Consider the following 21706-nt stretch of genomic DNA (forward strand, 5'->3'; position numbering starts at 1 on the left):
AAACAAGCTAGTTGAAACACAACTATAGGCTACTCCTTTGCCTCGCGCAAAATGTAGTTATGCAGAAACCGGGATTGAGTGAAGTAGCAGCAAATATGTTGAATGAGCAACTAATGAGCATGGAGAGCCTCACAAGTTGAACGAAATCACCTAATATCTTTTCAGTATAATACGGCTATTTACTTACCTTTGTAGCTCTTCGTCAGAAGCAGGCTTTTTGTAAGTAGTTCAATGTTCTTTCCAAGTTTAGCTGGAATATAGACCGAAACGATTTGACAAATGTGATTGATTGACAATATTACATTGGCCTACGTCTCAACTTGCGCTGAGCAGAATATCAGATCTCAACAACGATTGGAGAAGTGTTTAACATCCCCAGTACCACATCCTCATGATATACATCTTGTAAAAAATGCAACATGACTGCAAACAGATCTATTATGACGAGATGCTCATGTCTCCACCCTAACTATGGCAGTGGTTGTCCCAAAGATGGGAAGGCAGGCGACAAGTTTAGGTCCTAAATAAGCCCATAGAAACACGTTGGGCTTATTTTGGCTAATTTTGGTGAGAGTGAAACCTCTCGCTTTGCCTCTTCCTCCCTGCTGCAAAAGATGCAGGTAAGAATGTCTGACTGAAATACGGGACATATCGACCTTTTTTTGTAAATGAGTGGCGTTTGAATGTGTTGATAAAATGTGGGACATGATTGTTTGGTGCAGGACAATGGGACAAAATATGGGACTGTCCGACTGATTCTAGGACATGTGGTCACCCTACTTATAACATATGTATAAGAGATATAGCTACCCTGCTACCCTGCTACCCTGCACACATAGGTATGTGGAAACCACTTCAAATGAGTGGTTTCGGCTATTTCAGCCACACACGTTGCTGACAGGTGTATAAAACCGAGAACATAGCCATGCAATCTCCATAGACAAACATTGGCAGTAGAATGGCCTTACTGAAGAGCTCATTGACTTTCAATATGGCACCGTCATAGGATTCCACCTTTTCAACAAGTCAGTTTGTCAAATTTCTGCCTTGCTAGAGCTGCCCCGGTCAACTGTCAATGCTGTTATTGTGAAGTGGAAATGTCTAGGAGCAACAAAGGCTCAGCTGCGAAGTGGTAGGCCACACAAGTTCACAGAACATGACCGCCGAGTGCTGATGCGCAAAGTGCGTAAAAATCGTCTGTCCTAGGTTGCAACACTCCCTGCCAAGTTCCAAATTGCCTACGTCGTCGGGAGCTTCATGAAATGGGTTTCCATAGCCGAGCAGCCGCACGCACACAAGCCAAATATCACCATATGCAATGCCAAGCATTGGCTGTAAAGCTCACCGCCATTTGACTCTGGAGCAGTGGAAACGCATTCTCTGGAGTGATGAATCACGCTTCACCATCTGGTAGTCCGACCGATGAATCTGGGTTTGGAGGATGCCAGGAGAACGCTACCTGCCCGTATGCATAGGGCCAACTGTAAAGTTTGGTGCAGGAGGAATAATGGTCTCGGGCTGTTTTTCATGGTTCGGGCTAGGCACCTTAGTTCCAGTGAAGGGAAATCTTAACGCTACAGTATACAATGACATTGTAGATGATTTTGTGCTTCCAACTTTGTGGCAACAGTTTGGGTAAGGCCCTTTCCTGTTTCAGCATGACAATGCCCCCATGCACAAGCGAGGTCCGTACAGAAATTGTTTGTCGAGATCAGTGTGGAAGAACTTGATTGGCCTGCACAGAGCCCTGACCTCAACTCCATCTAACACCTGGGGTTGTGGTGCCCGACCTTACTAAAGCTCTTGTGGCTGAATGGAAGCAAGTCCCCGCAGCAATGTTCAAAACATCTAGCGGAAAGCCTTCCCAGAAGAGTGCAGGCTGTTATAGCAACAAAGTGGGGACCAACTCAGTGTTACTGTAATGCCCATGATTTTGGAATGAGATGTTTGACTAGCAGGTGTCCACATACTTTTGTAGTGTATTGTATGTACAGTGCATTTGCAAATACTTTTTCCAAATGTTGTTATGTTACAGCCTTATTCTAAAATGGATGACATTTATTTTTTTCCCTCATCAGTCTCCACACAATACCCCATAATGACAATGTGAAAACAGTTTTTTTTTAATGTTTGCAAATGTGTTAAAAAACAAACAAAACAGAACCTTATTTACATAATTATTCAGTCCCTTTGATATGAGACTCGAAATTAAGCTCACATGCATTCTGTTTCCATTGATCATCCTTGAGATGTTTCTACAACTTGATTGGAGTTCACCTGTGGTAAATTCAATTGAATGGACATGATTTGAAAATGTATAAACTCCCACAGTTAACAGTGCTTGTCAAAGCAGAAAGCAAGCCATGGGGTTGTCCGTAGAGCTCCGAGACAGGATTGTGTCGAGGCACAGATCTGGGGAAGGGTACCAAAAAAATGTCTGCTGCATTGAAGGTCCCCAAGAACACAGTGGCCTCCATCGTTCTTACAGTTTTTCTCAGTCGCTTTGGTGCATTTCTCACATCATCCCTAACATGTGCAAAATAATAAGTGCATTTCTCAGAACAATTTGTACAAACTGCAATATACAATAGATATATTTCTAAAGCTAGTCAGTCACTAAAAACCCTTAGTACATCTCTCAAAAGTAAATATTCATGCCAATGATCATGTCAGTATCATCAGAATGATAAGTCACTGAGTCATTGTTCACGAACAAGGTCGTCAAAATGTTTAGGCATGTTGTCAATGTAACTGTGTACTTTGACAGTATTACCTGATGTAAACTTAGGCTACAGTTTGGATGACAGTTACTGTAATGAAAATGCACAAGGCTGCACTTCTATGGCATATATCAATTTCAACAGTACTATTTACATATTACTGTATGTGGGTTATTGATTGAAAGAGACTGGACAACCCAAGGTGCACAAAGAAAAAAAAACTAAATTAGAAAGAAACACAGGAAACCACCCCTAAGGCACAACTTTGCCCGCAGCACTGTTGTGCTGTCTCTACACATCCAGACGTTCCTGTCTGTCAGCCCACATATTCTCATCCACATCACACCGGATATTTTCCCTTCCAATGCAACGTGGAAAGAATCTTTTGGAATGCCTTATCCATCCTCTGCAGGCTGTGATGTCCTCACATGCCGCATCCATTGCAGCCAGCAGGGTCATCTGTGTGTGTGGCTGACGATCGTACACCTTCCACCTCCATGCTGAAAATAACTCCTCAATTGGGTTAAGGAATGGTGAATAAGGTGGGAGGAATTCTATGAGCATCCTCGGGTGGGTCACAAACCATTGCCTTATGATGTTTGATTGATGGAAACTCACATTATCACAAATGACCACATACTTTGGCAAATCCTCTCTAAACAGACCCCTCTCATCATCAGGGATGAGAGCCCTGTAGAGAGTCTCTAAAAAGTTGAGTAGATGCTGGGTGTTGTATGGCCCTATAAGGGGGATATGGGTTAGGACACCATGCACCGAAATAGCAGCACACATGGTGATATTTCCTCCCCGTTGGCCTGGCAAATCCACAGTAGCTCTGTGACCGATGATATTCCGACCCCGCCTTCTGCATTTGGTCAGGTTGAAGCCAGCCTCATCCACGTATACAAAGTTGTGAGAGGGTTCACTTGATTCCAACTCCATTATACGCTATACCCCAGAACACACAGTTGAATTTGTTTTGGTAAGGAAGAGTGACATAAAATATACATATATTGCATGTTCCTTCCACAGCAATGGAAATGTGTGCAGTTTATGCTTACTGTACTATGTATCACCATAAAATGTTGCTGTAAAGAAATGACATAGATATATGTTTTACCTGTACATTCTGGTACCGTAGCTGTTACGGTGCGTGAATGAGGACCCAAAAGCGAATTAACTTAAACAGAGCTTCTTTAATTACCAAACATAGGTAGGCTCAGACGGACCGGCAGATTCCGACAGGACAAGACAAGGTTACAGCAAACATGACGACAGTCTGGTTCAGGCATGAAACACAACAAACAAGAATCCGACAAGGACAGGAGCAGAAACAGAGAGAGATATAGGGACCTAATCAGAGGGAAAAAGGGAACAGGTGGGAAAAGGGGTGACGAGGTGGTTAGGAGGAGACAAGGCACAGCTGGGGGAAAGAGGGGGAGAAAAGGTAACCTAACAACGACCAGCAGAGGGAGACAGGGTGAAGGGAAAGGACAGAGACAAGACACAACATGACAGTACATGACAGTACCCCCCCACTCACCGAGCGCCTCCTGGCGCACTCGAGGAGGAAACCTGGCGGCAACGGAGGAAATCCTCGATCAGCGCACGGTCCAGCACGTCCCGAGAGGGAACCCAACTCCTCTCCTCAGGACCGTACCCCTCCCAATCTACGAGGTACTGGTGACCACGGCCCCGAGGACGCATGTCCAAAATTCTACGGACCCTGTAGATGGGTGCGCCCTCGACAAGGATGGGGGGGGGGGGGGGGAGACGAGCGGGGGCGCGAAGGACGGGCTTGATGCAGGAGACATGGAAGACCGGGTGGACGCGACGAAGGTATCGCGGAAGAAGAAGTCGAACTGCGACAGGATTAATGACCCGAGAAATACGGAACGGACCAATGAACCGCGGGGTCAACTTGCGAGAAGCCGTCTTAAGGGGAAGGTTCTGAGTGGAGAGCCAAACTCTCTGACCGCGACAATATCTAGGACTCTTAGTTCTACGCTTATTAGCAGCCCTCACAGTCTGCGTCCTATAACGGCAAAGTGCAGACCTGACCCTCTTCCAGGTGCGCTCGCAACGTTGGACAAAAGCCTGAGCGGAGGGGACGCTGGACTCGGCGAACTGAGATGAGAACAGCGGAGGCTGGTACCCGAGGCTACTCTGAAAAGGAGATAGCCCGGTCGCAGACGAAGGAAGCGAGTTGTGGGCGTATTCTGCCCAGGGAAGCTGTTCTGACCAAGACGCAGGGTTGCGAAAAGAAAGACTGCGTAAGATGCGACCAATAGTCTGATTGGCCCGTTCTGCTTGACCGTTAGACTGGGGGTGAAAGCCGGAAGAGAGACTGACGGAAGCCCCAATCAAACGGCAAAACTCCCTCCAAAATTGAGACGTGAATTGCGGACCTCTGTCCGAAACGACGTCTGACGGAAGGCCATGAATTCTGAAAACATTCTCGATGATGATTTGTGCCGTCTCTTTAGCAGAAGGAAGCTTAGCAAGGGGAATGAAATGAGCCGCCTTAGAGAACCTATCGACAACCGTAAGAATAACAGTCTTCCCCGCTGACGAAGGCAGTCCGGTGACAAAATCTAAGGCGATGTGAGACCACGGTCGAGAGGGAATAGGAAGCGGCCTGAGACGGCCGGCAGGAGGAGAGTTACCGGACTTAGTCTGCGCGCAGACCGAACAAGCAGCCACGAAACGACGCGTGTCATGCTCCCGGGTGGGCCACCAAAAACGCTGGCGAATGGAAGCAAGCGTACCCCGAACGCCAGGGTGGCCGGCTAACTTGGCAGAGTGAGCCCACTGAAGAACGGCCAGACGAGTAGGAACGGGAACGAAAAGAAGGTTCCTAGGACAAGCGCGCGGCGACGGAGTGTGAGTGAGCGCTTGCTTTACCTGCCTCTCAATTCCCCAGACAGTCAACCCGACAACACGCCCCTCAGGGAGAATCCCCTCGGGGTCAGTGGAGGCTACTGAAGAACTGAAGAGACGAGACAAAGCATCAGGCTTGGTGTTCTTAGAGCCCGGACGATAAGAAATCACGAACTCGAAACGAGCGAAAAACAGCGCCCAACGCGCCTGACGCGCATTAAGTCGTTTGGCAGAACGGATGTACTCAAGGTTCCTATGGTCAGTCCAAACGACAAAAGGAACGGTCGCCCCCTCCAACCACTGTCGCCATTCGCCTAGGGCTAACCGGATGGCGAGCAGTTCGCGGTTACCCACATCATAGTTACGTTCCGACGGCGACAGGCGATGAGAAAAATACGCGCATGGGTGGACCTTGTCGTCAGAGAGGGAGCGCTGAGAAAGAATGGCTCCCACGCCCACCTCTGACGCGTCAACCTCGACAACGAACTGTCTAGAGACGTCAGGTGTAACAAGGATAGGAGCGGATGTAAAACGATTCTTGAGGAGATCAAAAGCTCCCTGGGCGGAAACGGACCACTTAAAGCACGTCTTGACAGAAGTAAGGGCTGTGAGAGGAGCTGCCACCTGACCGAAATTACGGATGAAACAACGATAGAAGTTCGCGAAGCCGAGAAAGCGCTGCAGCTCGACGCGTGACTTAGGGACGGGCCAATCAATGACAGCTTGGACCTTAGCGGGATCCATCTTAATGCCTTCAGCGGAAATAACAGAACCGAGAAATGTGACGGAGGAGGCATGAAAAGTGCACTTCTCAGCCTTCACAAAAAGACAATTCTCTAAAAGGCGCTGGAGGACACGTCGAACGTGCTGAACATGAATCTGGAGTGACGGTGAAAAAATCAGGATATCGTCAAGGTAAACGAAAACAAAGATGTTCAGCATGTCTCTCAGGACATCATTGACTAATGCCTGAAAGACAGCTGGAGCGTTAGCGAGGCCGAAAGGAAGAACCCGGTATTCAAAGTGCCCTAACGGAGTGTTAAACGCCGTCTTCCACTCGTCCCCCTCCCTGATGCGCACGAGATGGTAAGCGTTACGAAGGTCCAACTTAGTGAAAAACCTGGCTCCCTGCAGGATCTCGAAGGCTGAAGACATAAGAGGAAGCGGATAACGATTCTTCACTGTTATGTCATTCAGCCCTCGATAATCTATGCAGGGGCGCAGAGACCCGTCCTTCTTCTTGACAAAAAAAAACCCCGCTCCGGCGGGAGAGGAGGAGGGGACTATGGTACCGGCGTCAAGAGCTACAGACAAATAATCTTCGAGAGCCTTACGTTCGGGAGCCGACAGAGAGTATAGTCTACCCCGGGGGGGGGGGGTGGTTCCCGGAAGGAGATCAATACTACAATCATACGACCGGTGTGGAGGAAGAGAGTTGGCCCTGGACCGACTGAACACCGTGCGCAGATCGTGATATTCCTCCGGCACCCCTGTCAAATCACCAGGCTCCTCCTGTGAAGAAGAGACAGAGGAAACAGGAGGGATAGCAGACATTAAACATTTCACATGACAAGAGACGTTCCAGGAGAGGATAGAATTACTAGACCAATTAATGGAAGGATTATGACAAACTAGCCAGGGATGGCCCAAAACAACAGGTGTAAAAGGTGAACGAAAAATTAAAAAAGAAATGGTTTCACTATGATTACCAGAAACAGTGAGGGTTAAAGGTAGCGTCTCACGCTGAATCCTGGGGAGAGGACTACCATCCAGGGCGAACAAGGCCGTGGGCTCCTTTAACTGTCTGAGAGGAATGTCATGTTCCCGAGCCCAGGTCTCGTCCATAAAACAGCCCTCCGCCCCAGAGTCTATTAAGGCACTGCAGGAAGCTGACGAACCGGTCCAGCGTAGATGGACCGACAAGGTAGTGCAGGATCTTGAAGGAGAGACAGGAGTAGTAGCGCTCACCAGTAGCCCTCCGCTTACTGATGAGCTCTGGCCTTTTACTGGACATGAAGTGACAAAATGACCAGCGGAACCGCAATAGAGACAGAGGCGGTTGGTGATTCTCCGTTCCCTCTCCTTAGTCGAGATGCGGATACCTCCCAGCTGCATGGGCTCAGCACCCGAGCCGGCAGAGGAAGATGGTAGTGATGCGGAGAGGGGGGCAACGGAGAACGCGAGCTCCTTTCCACGAGCTCGGTGACGAAGATCAACCCGTCGCTCAATGCGAATAGCGAGTTCAATCAAGGAATCCACGCTGGAAGGAACCTCCCGGGAGAGAATCTCATCCTTTACCTCTGCGCGGAGACCCTCCAGAAAACGAGCGAGCAAAGCCGGCTCGTTCCAGCCACTGGAGGCAGCAAGAGTGCGAAACTCAATAGAGTAGTCTGTTATGGATCGATTACCTTGACATAGGGAAGACAGGGCCCTGGAAGCCTCCTCCCCAAAAACAGATCGATCAAAAACCCGTATCATCTCCTCCTTAAAGTCCTGATACTGGTTAGTACACTCAGCCCTTGCCTCCCAGATTGCCGTGCCCCACTCACGAGCCCGTCCAATAAGGAGAGATATGACGTAGGCGACACGAGCAGTGCTCCTGGAGAAAGTGTAGGGCTGGAGAGAAAACACAATATCACACTGGGTGAGGAACGAGCGGCATTCAGTGGGCTCCCCAGAGTAACACGGCGGGTTATTGATTCTGGGCTCCGGAGATTCGAAAGCCCTGGAAGTGGCCGGTGGATCGAGGCGGAGATGGTGAACCTGTTCTGTGAGGTTGGAGACTTGGGTGGCCAGGGTCTCAACGGCATGTCGAGCAGCAGACAATTCCTGCTCGTGTCTGCCTAGCATCGCTCCCTGGATCCCGACGGCTGAGTGGAGAGGATCCGAAGTCGCTGGGTCCATTCTTGGTCGGATTCTTCTGTTACGGTGCGTGAATGAGGACCCAAAAGCGAATTAACTTAAACAGAGCTTCTTTAATTACCAAACATAGGTAGGCTCAGACGGACCGGCAGATTCCGACAGGACAAGACAAGGTTACAGCAAACATGACGACAGTCTGGTTCAGGCATGAAACACAACAAACAAGAATCCGACAAGGACAGGAGCAGAAACAGAGAGAGATATAGGGACCTAATCAGAGGGAAAAAGGGAACAGGTGGGAAAAGGGGTGACGAGGTGGTTAGGAGGAGACAAGGCACAGCTGGGGGAAAGAGGGGGAGAAAAGGTAACCTAACAACGACCAGCAGAGGGAGACAGGGTGAAGGGAAAGGACAGAGACAAGACACAACATGACAGTACATGACAGTAGCTCCTTAACTCTGTCCTCATTCCTTTGGAATGGTACACGGTACAGCTGTTTCATACTCATCTGGTTTCTATGCAGCACCCTGTTGATGGTTGAGATGCTAACCGTATGGATGTTTTCAAAGACATCGTTGTCTTCTATAATGGTCCTTTGTATTTCCCTTAGTCTCATTGCATTGTTTGCTAGGACCATGGTGCAAATAGCCGCCTCCTGTTGAGGTGTGAAAAGGCGTCCTCTGCCACCGGTTTGAGGTAATCTTGCAGTCCTATGTGGGGGAAAATGCAGTGATGCATCGCACACTTTCACATAGACGAAAACTATGCGAACACACATTTTACTGTAAAACATACAGGTGGGTGCATGTAAGGTGCAGTATGTATCTGTATAGAGTATATTTCTGTATGCTGTGAAATACAAGTGGACTACTGTAATATGAAGCATTGTAGGAAGTATACAGTATACTGCTTATATACAGTAACAGTGCACTGTACATTGCTGGACATACCTGTTCTCTCTTCAAAACGTTTGAACTATTGAGGATACGGTTGATCTCCCAATATTCGACCGCCTCAGCCATTGTAAGGCCATGATTGACAACATGGTCTACAATAGTGGCCCTTATGTCATCAGATATGCGCCTATGTCCTCTTCAACCTCTTCCTGTGTTTTGCCTTCCAAGCATCCTTGCTCCTCTTCTTCCTCCTCTTGGCTGTTGACCCTGTTCATTTCCTGGTCCATCCATTTTTGGAAAATTGCAACTCTGTGTTGTGGTCTGTCTATATATGCTTGCCAATTGATTCTTCATGAGGTGCACCTTTGAGCAATTTAGACAACTGGTTGATTGTTGGTTGAACTAACACTTTACATTCCTTCATGAGTGAGGGTCAATTTCACCTGCACGATTCATCAATTCACGTTTTTGTACAAAAGGTCTAATAGAAATGTGTAAAACTATGCTTGACAGTTTATGACAAATAGTTCAACAATTTTGCATGTAAAGGCTTATGCAAGGAACTAATACCTAGATGTTTTGAGGGGTAAGACTGTTCAACAGAGAACCATCTACTATATTTTGATCAACATGACATGAGTAATTGATAATGTAGAAAAAAGCTGACACTTGTACATTATCAAATGCAATTTGTTCAAAGGAATAAGAAATTGCTTTAATGATGTGCACAAGTGACTAGATGATTTGGAATTTGTACAAGTAGTATCAAGAATTGCACTTTTGATCTAAGAAATGCACCAAAGCGACTGAGAAAAACTGTAAATGGAAGAAGTTTGGATCCACCAAGACTCTTCCTAGAGCTGGCCGACAGGCCAAAGGGCCTTGGTCAGGGAGGTGACCAAGAACCCGATGGTCACTCTGACTGAGCCACTTCTCAGTAAAAGGCACATGACAGCCGGCTCAGACCATGAGAAACAAGATTATCTGGTCTGATGAAACCAAGATTGAACTCTCTGGCCTGAATGCCAAGCGTCACACCTGGAGGAAACCTGGCACCATCCCTACTGTGAAGCATCATGCTATGGAGATGTTTTTCAGCGGCAGGGACTGGGAGACTAGTCAGGTTTGAGGAAAGATGAACAGAGCAAAGTACAGAGAGATCCTTGATGAAAACCTGCTCCAGAGAGCTCAGGACCTCAGACTGGGGCGAAGGTTCACCTTCCAACAGGACAATGACTAGGTTGATTGAATCTGTCACTGACGTACTGTGTGACAGACAGACAGACAGACAGACAGACAGACAGACAGACAGACAGACAGACAGACAGACAGACAGACAGACAGACAGACAGACAGACAGACAGACAGACAGATAGATAGATAGATAGATAGATAGATAGATAGATAGATAGATAGATAGATAGATAGATAGATAGATAGATAGATAGATAGATAGATAGATAGATAGATAGATAGATAGATAGCCCTTCATCCGCTGACTGGCATTTCTAACAAAGCTTTATTTATTCTCCAGCCTGACTTGGTTCTGATCCATGAGCCTCGGATTTAGCGAAAGTTCAGGTGCCATGTATACAATTTGTTTGGGGCTAATAAATTATTAATTCATGTCTTGAAGAGAGACAGAGAAAGCCCTATTAGGGAACCCCCCCCCCCCCCCCCGAAAAAATGTTTGTCCCTCATTAAAATGCTATGGGGATTATTTGAAGAGTGTTTTCATTCGTATAATAAGAGATTTGGGTTTTAAAATGGAGGAAAGTAGAAAGGCCTTGAAAGGACCTGGGTTTTTATAGCCAAACCTTTTAGAGAGGGTGCACACAGCGTATTTACTGGGCTGGTGCTGCTGACGTTTTCCTCTTTATTCTTGGGCATTAAATGAGGAGTTTTAAGGTGCTTTGATCAGTATGTTTAGGGCCTTTAGCCCGGTTCACTGGAGTTAAGATATTAAAGCCTCTGATGTTTTAATAATAAGGTCATAATAAGCCTATATACTCGTCAATTATGATGTGTGTAGCACAGGTGGCTGCTGAGGGGAGGACGGCTCGTCATAATGGCAGGAACGGCACAAATGGAATGGCATCAAACACCTGAAACCATGTGTTTGATGTATTTCATACCATTCCACTGATTCCACTACAGTCATTAACATGAGCCAGTCCTCCCCAATTAAGGTGCCACCAAGCTCCTGTGGTGTGTAGTACATAGAGGAAGGATGCACAAGAAGAACAACAGTGTCTTGTTTCTAAAACTCAATGTACTGTATTTGGTTCAAGATATATGCTTGCTGATGATCCCCAATTAAATTTGTCGATGAATAGAACGCACGTAGAGCAAGTGAGAAAAACGAAACTACTAGGACGCAGCTTTATCATGGTCAGAACACATAGATAATATTGTTATTAAGATGGGTAAGGGAATTGCTGTTACAAGAACATTTTCAGAGTATGTAACATCTAGCACACTGACATCTAGCACACTGAATCAGGTGATTCAATCCCTGGTCCTATCACACTTAGAGTACTGTCCAGTTATATGGTCAATCCCTGGTCCTATCACACAGAGTACTGTCCAGTTATATGGTCAATCCCTGGTCCTATCACACTTAGAGTACTGTCTGGTTATATGTTTAATCCCTGGTCCTATCACACAGAGTACTGTCCAGGTATATGGTCAATCCCTGGTCCTATCACACTTAGAGTACTGTCTGGTTATATGGTCAATCCCTGGTCCTATCACACAGAGTACTGTCCAGTTATATGGTCATCTGCAGCATAGAAAGATATGAAAAAGCTCCAAATGGCTCAAAACAGGGCTGCCAGATTCTCTTCATTGCTCTAACCGCATGAATATTATCCAAATGCATCAGAATCTCTCATGGCTTCACGTTGAAAACAATTTACTATCCAGTCTTCTGATTTTCTTCTGAATGTTATATTTAAAAAAAAAACACAGTATTTTTCAGTCCGGTTAGTACATACTAGCAACACGCATTACCACCAAACCAGACTGGCAAATTCAGGGCATCTAAGACAACCCAAGCCAAGGACAAATCGCCTTATATCGAGCCATAGCTGAATGGAACTCTTTACCATCCATATTTCTCAGGCAAAAAGTAAATCCACCTTCAAGAAAAGAATAAAAGAACATCTAATGTAATAGACCATATGACTGGACAACAAATAGAAAGAACATCTAATGTGATAGACCATATGACTGGACAGGAAATAGAAAGAACATCTAATGTGATAGACCATATGACTGGACAGGAAATAGAAAGAACATCTAATGTGATAGACCATATGACTGGACAGGAAATAGAAAGAACATATAATGTGATAGACCATATGACTGGACAGGAAATAGAAAGAACATCTAATGTGATAGACCATATGGCTGGACAGGAAATAGAAAGAACATCTAATGTGATAGACCATATGACTGGACAACAAATAGAAAGAACATCTAATGTGATAGACCATATGACTGGACAGGAAATAGAAAGAACATCTAATGTGATAGACCATATGACTGGACAGGAAATAGAAAGAACATCTAATGTAATAGACCATATGACTGGACAGCAAATAGAAAGAACATATAATGTGATAGACCATATGACTGGACAGGAAATAGAAAGAACATATAATGTGATAGACCATATGACTGGACAGGAAATAGAAAGAACATATAATGTGATAGACCATATGACTGGACAGCAAATAGAAAGCATCAACTGAATGTTAAATGTGTTTCCTGTCAGGTTTTTTAATTATCTGTATTGTCTACTTGTCAAATGTTTGTGAAGTCTTGATTATGGTTGTTTGTAATGTCTTGTTAATTGGTGTTGGACCCCAGGAAGATTAGCTAGCGTTATGGCGTTAGCTAATGGGGATCCTAATAAAAAAAATATATATATATATATATATATATATTTTTTAAGTCACTGTCTCTAAAAACTGTTTTATTTCCTGAAAAAAACTAATTATTCTATCCTTGCACTCTGATTATTATGTTGTACCTGTCCTCGCATGATAAAGCATTATGCCTCCAAAATTACTCTTAGCTCAACAAATTAGCCCTGTTTACCATAATTATGCAGATTCTGCTAGAAAACCAATCTTACCCTCCACACATTCCAGGGCATCCGTCAGTGTACCCAGGAGAGAGTGGTTCTAATCTCCTACTACGACCAGTGTTTACTGTTTACCAACATGGATGTTTTTGTTGATTCATGTTGACTACCTCTACAGCTCTGTTACTGGCCCCACCCTGCTCTGTTTGGTCAGTAGGAAGTAGGAGATGTGGTTTAGACATGGTAATGAGACATTAGGCTTGCCAAAAGAAGAAAGCCTACCATTCATCTCAAGTCCAAAAGATTAGTTAGCACCTCCGTGCACCGGGGCTCATGCATATTAAATCAGTGGATACAAGGCTTCCTCCTTCCAGAGTAGCGTCATCATCAAATATCCAATCATAAATCATCTCATGTTAAGTGGTGGTTTTATGGCTTTTTTGCCTGCTGCCTTGCCTAAATAAGTAGGCACCAAAACATGAATTAGGGAAGCTTTTAGTGTGACTCCTTACTCTGAGAGATGCCGTTTTCCACTATTACAGTCCATATTTAAGTAATATGTGAGAATATCTCAGATCTCTCCAACACAGGCCTCATTGTGAGATCATTGAGAGACTGATTAAGTACAGTAGTAGAGCACAGTCAGGCTTTTAATCTTCTCTCCTCTTTATAGATAAATCTCTCCCCCCTCTCTCTCTGTCACTCTTTACCCTGTCATTTAAAGGGCACATAGCCTAAAAGTAATTTAGCTTTAATGTAGATTCCTAAACAGATCTGTGTCTATAGAAATCTCTGTTCAGCTGCTGCTGCTGGGTTCTTCTTGGGTTGACTTGGATTGTGTCGTAGTGGGCTAATGTCAAAGCACATAAAAATACATCTTGTTTGAGCCATTCACTTTTCTTTGAAGATTGGATATGCGCTGCACACAGCTACCGAGGCAGTTTATCCATGGCTTTCTCAAACAGTAAAAGGACATCTGAGAAAACCATTGGGCATTGCGGCCTTGGCATTGGACAATGGATGACCGTTACAGCTGGATGATTCCTGTATGTGTCCTCTGAGTTCCAATACATGCCCATATCACCACCTATTGTCCAATATGGGAATAACAAGAAACATGCAAAACCAACCTGTACAGTATGTTAGCCACAATGATGAAAAAGTAAAACATACAGTAACATTTCACTGCTTGCTACAATGATAACATTTCCCTGTAATAATAATAATGACTTTTCCCTTCATCTTCTCCAGATTCAATAAGATCCAGAACACCAAGAACACTATGAAGAGAGACGGGATCAGCACGTTAACGTACCGCGTGCTCCAGTTTAAGAAGTACCCTCTCTACACCAACATCTCTGTGGAGATCGGCAAGCCCCCGCCCCGGCCTTTCAGGGGATAGACAGATAGAGAGACCCGGCCTGGACATGGAGAGGGAGGGAGATGGGGCAGAGAACGATAATGCACAGTAGAGAGCCTCCATCTCTGCCTCCACCTCCCTCAGCCCGACGCAGACCCAGATACCCCCACTGACCTGGGCTAGGAGCCCGCCAAGACCCCTCACAGCCCACTCTGAGTGGAGACACCTGTTGCAGTCCAACACTGCTCACAGCTCAATGGTTACGGCAGGCCTCCAACCTGGGATGCTGACTAGCTGACTCTGGGGGGACTAACTCTCAGGAATAGATGAAGAAGGGGGATGTATTAGATCAGATTCATTCTCCTGGCTGGAGCCACAGTGCTGTTCTGGAAATGTGCATACTGTACATGAAACACACAGCAATAGGGATGAGGATGTCCAGGGTTCAAGGGGAGTCATATCGACATTGGATCGTTGACACGCTGGGGGTTGGGTTTGGGATTCAGAGGTACTGGAGCAGAACCAAGAAGTGCAGCCCTGATCTCTCTGTGAGAATCTATCTGTCAATCAGAACACACTATATTGGCGCAAAATGAATGTGTACTGTCTGTGCCTGCATCTAACGCAGGCTTTCTCCATTTCCCATGTCTCTGCCATTGACAAATGGTTCTGAAGCAGAACGACATTGTGCACCAACTCCGGTCTCTCTTTGGTCTCTTTTGCTTGTGACAAAGAATTGTTACTATCTGTGGATGGAAACAAGTTTGAGAGACATATAGTGAATAAAGACCTAGTAGTGGATGGGTATGACTATCTAAGGAACTGGTTTTGACCTGTTTGTGGAGAAGAGAGGTCCAGTAAAAAGAACATAAGATGAACTTCTGGCATGGTTCTAACAGGTGATCATCAGACGTGTTCTGACGTGTTCTCACTCACAAAGGTTATAGTAGATAGTGATGGGAGTTTAAACCTTTGCTGTTCAACAATGGATACCGGCAGTTTTAGAAGAGGATCATATCTTGCTCCAAATGCGAGACTCTTTACTCATTTTTTTTTAGTTTTCATTTAGAATTTAATAAAATGATAAGGCATTGATAACCTAGTGGTGGGAATTGTGAATGATGTTGATAAGGAGAGTCTAGTATGGTGAATATTTGCATTGTAGCATTCATTCCATCCATTCCGAGGCAGAAGCACACTGCACTGAGGTGATAAGAACACAACGGAAGTTAGTTATTTCCTCAGGGTGGATTCCCCTAGAATAAATGGAAAACTAGCCCACATACAGTAAGAACAAATCTAATATCCTATTACTATTAACACTACCAGTGTATGAAAGCCTTTTAACGTCTTAAGTAAGTAAGCTTTTTCTTCTCTCACTCTCTTCTCCTTTTTTTGTACTGCCTAAACACCAAACTGATGCCTTCAGAATTTTTATGAGGGGCAATGATAAGGAATGCTGCATTTTGGGATTTTTTTTAATGACGTTCCTTTTGTGTGAAGTGACGTGGAAATCTTTTTGTACTATCAATGGTTTTCTTGGCCAGGCTTGAGTCAGTGAGTATTTAGAGATGCTCCAACCAGCCAGTTTCCCCTCTGTTTATTTTTAAGAGTCTTTTAAAGATGGAGTGCATTTCCCTTTTTTCTCTCGACAACACCCTCCACTGCCTTTTATTCCTCTCTCTGGCAAGGCCATATCTCTCTCTTTGTGCCGTGTGTGTCTGTGAACACCACAATGTTTCTCTGTACTTGGCCATCTGATGAACACACAGACAGCTGTATCTGAAGCACAGTGCTCCTCTATAGAAATATCAGCGGGATTTCAACAATCCTCTCTCGCTCTCTCTCTTTTCTCTCCTCTCTCTCTCGTTCTACTTTTTCATTTTTCAGTTCGTTACTACTGGTGTGAGTTGTTGTGCCCTTGGAAAAGAGAGCACCACGCAAAGTGAATACTCTACTCCCCATTCAACACTGGAGACGGATGTCCTTTTACACTACTCCATTTAAATGTAACTGTCAAATGGGTGTACTGTGTATGCACTGCTCTCTGATGACTGTGGACCACAGGATTTAGAATTTCACATATTCCTGCCTATGGTCCCAGTATAGTATGATTCATCAGGCTGCCAAGCTTCTGCTTTTATGTTCAATGCTGAGGGAATAATTCTCCAAAAGGCTAAATATACTACTTGGAACTTTGAGAAGGAGCTTTTACATATAGCTAGCATCCTCATTGCCTAAAATCTGTTTAACAGATTCACTACTGATGCAGCACACAACCCGAGAAAACTTGGTACTGAAGTTGTATTCACTGGTTTCATTAAAGTAAATATTTTTTTATTTTTTTTGCCAATGATGGCTTTTTATCATAACTCCAGAGAACTCCAAGAAATTGTTGTATATTTAGTTTAGTGTACGGTAGACTACAGGATGTGATTTCTGTACATATCAGACTTGTAGACTCACTCAACAGCTAGTAGCGATCATTACAGGTGCATGGACAGGCATTATCATGTCATTTGTGTTGTGAACAGAGGAAAACGTATAATAGAACTCAGTCTGTTCTGTTGACTTGATATCTATATAGAGATCATGAACCAAGTAGGCTACAACAGGAATAATAAATCCTATTGGTTCTATTATATCAATCTAATCATGAATCATATTGATATATCCATGATATTATCTTGTTTGGCCTATAGGCTGTATTCTGCCCCACTACCCCACACATAGTGACTGTGGTATAACATTGTAGGTACTGTATAATATAGATTTGATATGATGCGTATTGACAGGGGGACCTTTCAGCATAAGTTTAGAGACATCCTTCCCAGGACTATCTCTCTCTTTCACAACTCGCCAGCTATGAATCAGTGCTAAAGCAGCACTCTTTGTCTGCGTCCCAAATGGCACCCCATTCCCCACGTAGTGCACTACGGGGCCCCTATGGGCCCTGGTCAAAAGTAGTGCACTATGTAGGCAATAGGGTGTCATTTTGGTTGCATCCCTTTGCTCCCACCCTCCCTGCAGTCAACTATTATTATCTTCAGTTTGTCCTGCTAATGTATAATTGCGGAGCATCAGCTTTTTTCGTTGACCATGTTTTTGATGCAGCCTTGAGTAGGAAAAGTTGACAGGTGGAATGCTAATGTACTATCCAGCCTTTGGAGTGTGTCTGAAGTTCTCTCTTCATCCATCTCCTGTTGGCAGACATTGCACAGCTTCCTCCTTCTTATACGTTTCAACTTACTGCTCATTGAGCAATCTTTTCCATAATTGTCAGAGCCGTTGTTTAAAGGAAGTGGTGGGTAACTGAAACAGGAACAAGATAGGATGAGGGCATTGGAGAACAACATCAACTACTGACTGCCTCAGGTCTTCAAGCCTGAGTGCATTTTTAAAGATTTACTGTATCTATCTAGGTTTTGTACATTGAATGTTGAAAATGTTATATCTTATATAGAATGCATAATGTCATATCAAACCTACTTTTTCTATACAATCAATAAATCTGATGGTAAATGAGATACACTTATGTGATTGGTTTGTTTTTCCTTGCCAGATGAGAAAATAGATTTCACATGCATGTTGTCAGTTGCATCCCAAATTGCACCATATTCCCTTTATAGTGCACTTTTGTCCAGTGCCCCTTTTGACCAGGGCCCATAGGGCTTCAGGCAAAAGTAGTGCACTAAGTAGGGAATAGTAGTGCCATTGGGATGGATCTGTCCACGGTCCTGACAATGGGGCTGATAATAGTTTTTTCCCTCCATTGTTTCCAGTTGCCATGGCATTCAAAGAAACTTCGGAAACATTTCTCATTCACTCTGTCTTTGGGGCGTAATAGAAAATAGAAAATGTGCTGAGACTGAAGAAAGAACTCCTTCTGCTTATAAAGACAAAGTGGAATTGGTAGAGGTAAAAAAAAAAATGGTATTTGAATTTTTTATAAATCAGTAATTATAAATGTTGAGCTGTTCTTTCGACTAGTAAGTGTTATTGTTAGAGGGAGATTAAGAAACACCATCACACTGCATTGCGGCAAAAATTGAAACACTAAAACTACTTTGCTCCTCTAAGGGGAGGCTATACCTAGGTTACAAATGGTTTGCGTTAGCCAAATTCTAATAATGTGGTGCACATTTTTGGAATTATCATCAACAATATAATATTTACTAATAGCAGTATGTACCAAGCCCCGCTCCCATCAGTGGATGCATTACAAAGAAAGGATCATTTCTAGGTTGTGTTAGAACTATGTTCATACTGTCTCAGAGAGAAATCCACACCACCTTGGTTAAACAGAAAACCAAACAGTTATTGTTGAGATGCCAGCACTGTCCCCAAACTATCAACAACAGGGATTTGGGGAAATAGGACAATGAACCACTGGCATCCCCTTACTGACAAGACATCCAGTGTGTAATAAACATCCTTCTACACAACAATGGCAACACAATGTAGACAGTATAGTTAATTGACATAAAAGGACATACAAAGACACTTTATTTTCACTTACTGTAAGTTTACATTGGGTATTTAATGACAGATGGAGGGAGTTACAAAAGGCATGGATAAAAGATAAACTACGTACAACAATTCAATAACATAATCAAGAGACATTAGGAGAGTCGACTGGAGAGGTGTAATCAGAGCCAGTCCTGAAATGACAAGGCTTGGATGTTGGCAAAAAGTATATCTATCCATATAGTCTATCTATCCATATAGTCTATCTATAAAGTCTATCTATCCATATAGTCTATCCATATAGTCTATCTATCCACACAGTCTATCTATCCATATAGTCTATCCATATAGTCTATCTATCCATACAGTGTATCTATCCATGTAGTATATCTATCCATGTAGTCTATCCATATAGTCTATCCATATATTCTATCTATCCATATAGTCTATCCATGTAGTCTATCTATCCATACAGTCTATCCAAAGAGTATATCTATCCATAAAGTATATCTATCCATAAAGTATATCTATCCATATAGTCTATCTATCCATATAGTCTATCTATCCATAAAGTATATCTATCCATATAGTCTATCTATCCATATAGTCTATCCATGTAGTCTATCCATGTAGTCTATCCATGTACTCTATCCATATAGTCTATCCATGTAGTCTATCCATATAGTCTAACCATGTAGTCTATCCATGTAGTCTATCCATATAGTCTATCTATCCATGTAGTCTATCCAGATAGTCTATCTATCCATGTAGTCTATCCATAAAGTATATCCATGTAGTCTATCCATATAGTACATCTATCCATATAGTCTATCTATCCATGTAGTCAATCCATTTAGTCTATCCATATAGTATATCTATCCATATAGTCTATCCATATAGTCTATCTATCCATGTAGTCTATCCATAAAGTATATCCATGTAGTCTATCCATGTAGTCTATCCAGAAAGTCTATCCATGTAGTCTATCCATATAGTCTACCTATCCATGTAGTCTATCCATATAGTCTATCTATCCATGTAGTCTATCCATAAAGTATATCCATGTGGTCTATCCATATAGTACATCTATCCATATAGTCTATCTATCCATGTAGTCAATCCATATAGTCTATTCATATAGTCTATCTATCCACATAGTCTATCCATATAGTCTATCTATCTATGTAGTCAATCCATATAGTCTATTCATATAGTCTATCTATCCACATAGTCTATCCATATAGTCTATCCATATAGTCTATGTATCCATATAGTCTATCAATATAGTCTATCCATGTAGTCTATCCATGTAGTCTATCCATATAGTCTATCCATGTTCTCTATCCATATAGTCTATCCATGTAGTCTATCCATGTAGTCTATACATGTAGTCTATCCATATAGTCTATTCATGTACTCTATCCATATAGTCTACCCATATAGTCTATCCATATAGTCTATCCATGTAGTCTATCCATATAGTCTATCCATATAGTCTATCCATGTTCTCTATCCATATAGTCTATCCATATAGTCTATCCATATAGTCTATCCATATAGTCTATCCATGTTCTCTATCCATGTACTCTATCCATATAGTCTATCCATGTAGTCTATCCATATAGTCTATTCATGTAGTCTATCCATATAGTCTATCCATATAGTCTATCCATGTTCTCTATCCATGTACTCTATCCATATAGTCTATCCATATAGTCTATTCATATAGTCTATCCATGTAGTCTATCCATATAGTCTATCCATATAGTCTATTCATATAGTCTATCCATATAGTCTATCCATATAGTCTATCCATATAGTCTATTCATATAGTCTATCCATGTAGTCTATCCATATAGTCTATCCATATAGTCTATCCATATAGTCTATCCATGTTCTCTATCCATGTACTCTATCCATATAGTCTATCCATATAGTCTATTCATGTAGTCTATCCATATAGTCTATCCATATAGTCTATCCATGTTCTCTATCCATGTACTCTACCCATAAAGTCTATCCATATAGTCTATCCATGTACTCTATCCATATAGTCTATCCATGTAGTCTATCCATGTAGTCTATCCATATAGTCTATCCATATAGTCTACCCATATAGTCTATCCATGTAGTCTATCCATGTAGTCTATCCATGTAGTCTATCCATATAGTCTATCAATATAGTCTATCCATGTAGTCTATCCATGTAGTCTATCCATATAGTCTATCCATGTACTCTATCCATATAGTCTATCCATGTAGTCTATCCATAAAGTATATCCATGTAGTCTATCCATATAGTACATCTATCCATATAGTCTATCTATCCATGTAGTCAATCCATTTAGTCTATCCATATAGTATATCTATCCATATAGTCTATCCATATAGTCTATCTATCCATGTAGTCTATCCATAAAGTATATCCATG

At 43.2% G+C, this 21706-nt stretch overlaps 1 protein-coding gene across 1 annotated transcript in view; it reads left to right on the plus strand.

Annotated features, from left to right (window-relative positions):
• LOC110530319 (beta-1,4-galactosyltransferase 2) overlaps window positions 1-18343 on the plus strand; it is a 147225-nt gene extending 128882 nt beyond the window's left edge. The window contains exon 7 of the mRNA XM_021613255.3: window positions 14700-18343. Coding sequence (XP_021468930.1) covers window positions 14700-14850 — 151 coding nt within the window. The 3' untranslated portion in view covers window positions 14851-18343. The remainder of the gene's footprint in view (window positions 1-14699) is intronic.
• The last annotated feature ends 3363 nt before the right edge of the window (window positions 18344-21706 follow it).

The sequence above is a fragment of the Oncorhynchus mykiss genome, chromosome 8 (assembly GCF_057628025.1).
Source record: "Oncorhynchus mykiss isolate SJ-2025 chromosome 8, ASM5762802v1, whole genome shotgun sequence".
In the NCBI taxonomy this organism is placed as follows: domain Eukaryota; kingdom Metazoa; phylum Chordata; class Actinopteri; order Salmoniformes; family Salmonidae; genus Oncorhynchus; species Oncorhynchus mykiss.